The sequence below is a fragment of the Penaeus monodon genome, chromosome 41 (assembly GCF_015228065.2).
Source record: "Penaeus monodon isolate SGIC_2016 chromosome 41, NSTDA_Pmon_1, whole genome shotgun sequence".
NCBI classification, from domain to species: domain Eukaryota; kingdom Metazoa; phylum Arthropoda; class Malacostraca; order Decapoda; family Penaeidae; genus Penaeus; species Penaeus monodon.
The window spans coordinates 30560825-30565824 of NC_051426.1; the positions used below are offsets into that span (position 1 = coordinate 30560825).

At 43.8% G+C, this 5000-nt stretch overlaps 1 protein-coding gene across 8 annotated transcripts in view; it reads left to right on the forward strand.

The window, feature by feature from the left end:
* LOC119598700 (single-minded homolog 2-like) overlaps positions 1 to 5000 on the forward strand; it is a 65196-nt gene that overhangs the window by 53810 nt on the left and 6386 nt on the right. For all 8 annotated transcript variants that reach the window (XM_037948461.1, XM_037948467.1, XM_037948468.1 and 5 more), the window contains 2 exons: positions 3529 to 3646; positions 4866 to 4951. In XM_037948461.1, the coding sequence (XP_037804389.1) occupies positions 3529 to 3646; positions 4866 to 4951 (204 nt within the window). The remainder of the gene's footprint in view (positions 1 to 3528; positions 3647 to 4865; positions 4952 to 5000) is intronic.

Consider the following 5000-nt stretch of genomic DNA (forward strand, 5'->3'; position numbering starts at 1 on the left):
TCGAACGTTCTTAAAAAGAAAGTGGATATATAATTTTTGTTAGGGTTGTGGACAGAGCTGTGTATATTCTTTTATATCCTTTCTTCCTTTTTTCTTTGTCTCTTTTTATCTATCTATGGAATGGAATGCTAAATATATAATTTCTTGGATAGCAAATGCTCCAGAATACACATTCTATACACTCATGTCAAGTTTTTTCACTGATACATCACCAGTCATGTTCAAAGGCAAATACCTGCATGGTGGAACGACTGAGACATCTTGATTATTGAGGCCAAATGGGAGTAAAAATACCTCCAGATGTTTACGTTCATCAAATACATTTTTATAAGAAGGTTAAAATTAGATATAAAATCAACGCAGCCGAGTTGCTGTAGGCTATTTTCCCCTCCTGGATCCTTTCCTCACAGTATTTCTCCTTAACCTTGTGCTCACTCATCGGAAAAGAATGTATACTTCGGCTCAGTCTATATGACAAATAAAAATAGCCTTTCCTTCCCTCCCTTTAGCGAGGTTTGAATTTTTGTGGTTTTTGGCATGTTGTGAAAAGGGGGCGGAGGTTACGCACACTCCCGAGTCAACGGAGCATCTGTCACACATAAATAAAGGGGAGGAACTGAGCAGTTCGATTCAAAATTATCATTATTATTTATTCTAATTATTAGCTGTTATAATTTGCTAATATGTGTAAGCATTGTGACATATGCTGATATTTTTTTTTAAATATGATATGCAGTCATTTGTATTCACAGAAATGGTGTATAGTGTAAAGTAATATGTGCGTGTGTGTGAGAGAAGTGTTTGTATGTTTGCGTGCTAGTGCCTTTGTGTGTTCATAGACCTTCAGACTTTCTTAGATTCTTATTCGATTCATATATTACCTGAAATCAGATATTCAGGTATACAATTTTCCAATTTTCATACGCTTTCAACTTCCTCGCTATCCTTGTTTATATGGCTGTGAGAGAGAGAGAGAGAGAGAGAGAGAGAGAGAGAGAGAGAGAGAGAGAGAGAGAGAGAGAGAGAGTGTTGTTTGTTTTATTTTGTGTGTGTGTGTGTGTGTGTGTGTGTGTGTGTGTGTGTGTGTGTGTGTGTGTGTGTGTGTGTGTGTGTGTAGACACTTACATATCTGTCTATTTGCCCATCTATTTATTTATTTGTTCACCTCTCTCTCTCTCTCTCTCTCTCTCTCTCTCTCTCTCTCTCTCTCTCTCTCTCTCTCTCTCTCTCTCTCTCTCTCTCTATCTCTCTTTCTCAACATATTATAGTGGATTCAGATCAAATGTTCATCTGAAGATAATATTGTGATGTTTGGAGATTAGGAGGAAGATATACGAGCGCAATTTGGCGCGCGATTTAAATTCCTGGAATAGCGCGCGGGTGTAGAGGGCGCGGGCGTAAAGGGGGATTGGCGGACCCCTTTTTACGGCTGAGCTTAAAAGATTCTTTACTTTAGGAAATTTCTCTCTGGATTTTTTTCTGGGATTTTGGGACTTAGAATTTATGTTGTTTGTACAATAAGGATTTCTCGGAGATAAGCTCCAGCATTCGAGAGTGAGAACGGGTGCCGCCCTGTGATCCCAGCCATACATCTTCAAATTAATTTTCTTTTACACCAAAATGCTTCCTCTGGGAACACATTGCAGGCCAGGTGCGTGATGGTATTAACCGGCGTCTGGTGATTAGGGACTGCAATTAATGTACAACCCCCTTTTGACGATGTGATCAGGGGAGCAATTATGGCGAATCCCAGAGGTAACCCCCCCCCCCCCAGTCATCAAGGTGAAGGCGAATATGCCACGGATCATTAAAAAAAAAATGAAAACAAGGCAACAATCTCTCGAACGCCAAGACAAAAGTTTTAGCCTCGTCCTCTCTCTCTCTCGGGTGCCGGTCGCTTAGATCACGAGATACAGCACGGCGGCCGCGACCGGTCGATATGCGGAGGCGTTCGGACAGCACGAGGCACGGGCCCGTTCGAAAATGGTGCTCTCGGTATTTTCAATCGAATCCCGGGTTTTTTTTTCTTAAAGGTCATTGGGGGGAAGGGGGGTATTTCGAGACGTTCTTAAGGTCACGGGGGTATTTAGAGATGACCTGGTCTGGTGAAAGGGTATTCGTATCTGGAAGGAGAGCGAGTGCAAGTTTTCGTCTGGAAACCATTACATTTTATCTTCATTTTTTTTTTAATGTTGGGTGATATCTCTCTCGAAATGTAAAAAAAAAAAAAAAAAAAAAAAAAAAGTTATTTTACAATGAAATGCTTGTTCTTCGTTCCTTTATTCCCCCTTCGTCTTCACCCTCTTTTTCTCTCTCATGTCCAGCGTTCTCTGCTGTCTCTTCTTATCTCCCCTTCCTTCCCTCTTCCACGTCCCTTCAGCTCCCCTCATTCCCTCTCGCCTCCCCTCACTCACGCATCCTTTTCTAGCTATCTCTTTCCCCCCGTTTTTATCACACGCGTTCTTCTTTCTCCTCTAGTTTTCGTTTTTCCCTTTTGGATTTATTTTTTTCTACTTGTTTATTTCTCCATTTTATTGTTTTTGTCTTAACACGCTTTTCTGGATTTTTTTTTTTTTATTATGACTTTCTCCCTCGTTTATTCTCTTTCTTTACTGCTTTTCTTTCTTTCTTTTCTCTCTCTTCTTTTCCTTTTTTTTACGTGCGTGATTTTTTTTCTCTCGTTTATTTTCTTTATTCCTTTATTCCTTTATTTCTTTATTTCCATTTTCCTGCCACGTTCTCTCTGTCCTCATTTATTTTTCTCGTTACTTTTTTCCTCTTTTTACACTCTGGAATTATTCTTTCTCATGGAATATCTCCTTCGTTTTTTTCGAGATTCATTTTTTCTCCTCGTTGTCCTTTTTTCTCGTTTATTTTTATTGACTTTCTAAAAATCTTAAGACGCCGTGTCGTTGATTATTTCAATCCACCTTTATTTTTGTTCGTCGTTCCACACTTTATCGTAATTTTTCCCTCCTTATCTTATTCTTCATTGCATCGTTTTTGTCTCAACACGCCTTGATTTTTTTTATTTTCCTCCTTGCTTTGTTTATCATTGCATCGCCTTTATCTCAGTACTCTATAGGGGTGATTTTCCCCCCTCCTTGTTTTGTTCATCCTTGCATCACCTTTCTCTTAACACGCTCTATCGTTTAGTTTATAGTGTTGATTTCCTCCCCCCCCCCCCTTATTTTGCTCACCATTGCATTCGCCTTTGTCTCATCACTCTTTCTCGCTGATTCTTCTTGCTTATTTTGTTCATCATCGCATCGCCATTGTCTCAGTACTTTCTCTAGTGGATTTCTCCCTCTTTATTTTGTTCATCATTGTTTCGCCTTTCTCTTAACACTCTCTATCGTTGATTTTTCCCTCCTTATTTTATTCATCATCGCATCACCTTTTAACACTCTATCGTTCCCCCCCTCCTTATTTTATTCATCATTGCATCGCCTCTCTCTTTAACACACTTTTTTGTACCTCCTTGATACTCGCCTCGACCTAACCTGGCTCGCCTCTCTCCCCCCGCAGGTCGAACTCACCGGGAACAGCATCTACGAGTACATCCATCCTGCCGACCACGAGGAAATGACGGCTGTGCTGAACGTCACTCCGCAACCCGTCCCCCATTCTCCCTACGTCAGACAAGGTGAGTTCATCCCCTTCCCCCTGCCTGTTTGTTTCCCCTGCCCCTCTCTGTCCCCTGCTTCTCGGGTCCTTGTCACTTCTTCTTCTTCTTCTGCCTCTCTGTTTCCTGTCCCCTGTTTCCTTGTCCACTGCATCTCTCTCCCGTGCCTCCTTGTCCCTACTTAACCCCTACCACTTTGCCACTCTGTTCCCTGTCACCTGCTTCCTTGTCCCCTGCCTCTCTTTTCCCTACCCCCTTGTCCCTCCTTCCCCCCGCCTCTCTGCTCCCCTGTCCCCTGCCTGGCACCTCTATTTCCCTGCCGCCTTATTGCTCTGCCACTTTCTCTCTTCCCCTGCATCCCCTCTCTCTCCCTTCCACGTTTTGCCTCTTTGTCTTCGTCCGTCACGCAGAGCGGATTTCCCCCCTTCTCCCTGTCCCCCTGCCATCTTTTCTCTTCTCTTTACCATGTGTCTACGTCAACCTGGGTGGGTTTTCTCCCTTCTCCCCTGCCTCCCCCTTCCATTTTCCTCCTCTCCATCTTTCTACGTCAAGGTAAATTTTCTCCCTTCTCCCCTGCACTCTTTTCCTTCCCATCTTCGTGCATCAACCTCCCTATCTCCCTATCCCCCTTCCCCTCCCTTCCTCTCCCTCGTTTACCCGACACAAAACTGCTTCCTTCCTTTCGCTACATAATCCTCTGAGACGACGCTCTCCCCCCCTCCCCCCCATTTCCCCTCACTTCTCTTCCTCCTCTGTCCCCCTTTTGGATACCAGACTGAGCTTTATACTTCCCTTCCTCTCCCACTTTATCCCCCCCCTCCCCCCCTTATCCTTACTCCTCATTCTGCCTCCCTCTTTTCCCCAAACTTTATCCGCTTCTGCCTCCCCCTGTCCCTATCCCTCATTCTGTCTCCTTATTTTCCCTCCTCTTTATCCGCTTCTGCTTCCCCTTGTCCCTATCCCTCATTCCGTCTCCCTCTTTCCCCCCCTCTTTATCCACTTCTGCCTCCTCCTCCCTTTATTCTACCTCCCACACTCTCCACCCCTCTGCCCCCCCATTTTATCCCCCTCAGCCCCCCCTCCCCCCCACAAAGTACTTCCGGGAAGTCATGCTTTAAAAAAAATGCATTGTTTGATCTCGTCTTGATAGGCACTTGATATGCCAATGGATCTCCAGTCTCCCTGAGTTAAATGGATCTCACATGATTTTGGATTAAATTCCCTCGTTTTCCTTTTGCAGATGAGGAGATAGAGAGAACCTTCTTTATAAGAATGAAGTGTGTCTTGGCGAAAAGGAATGCCGGTCTTACCACAGGTGGCTATAAGGTAGGTTTTCCTCTGGTGATCCGTTCGGTCCTGCAGGAGTTTGAGATTC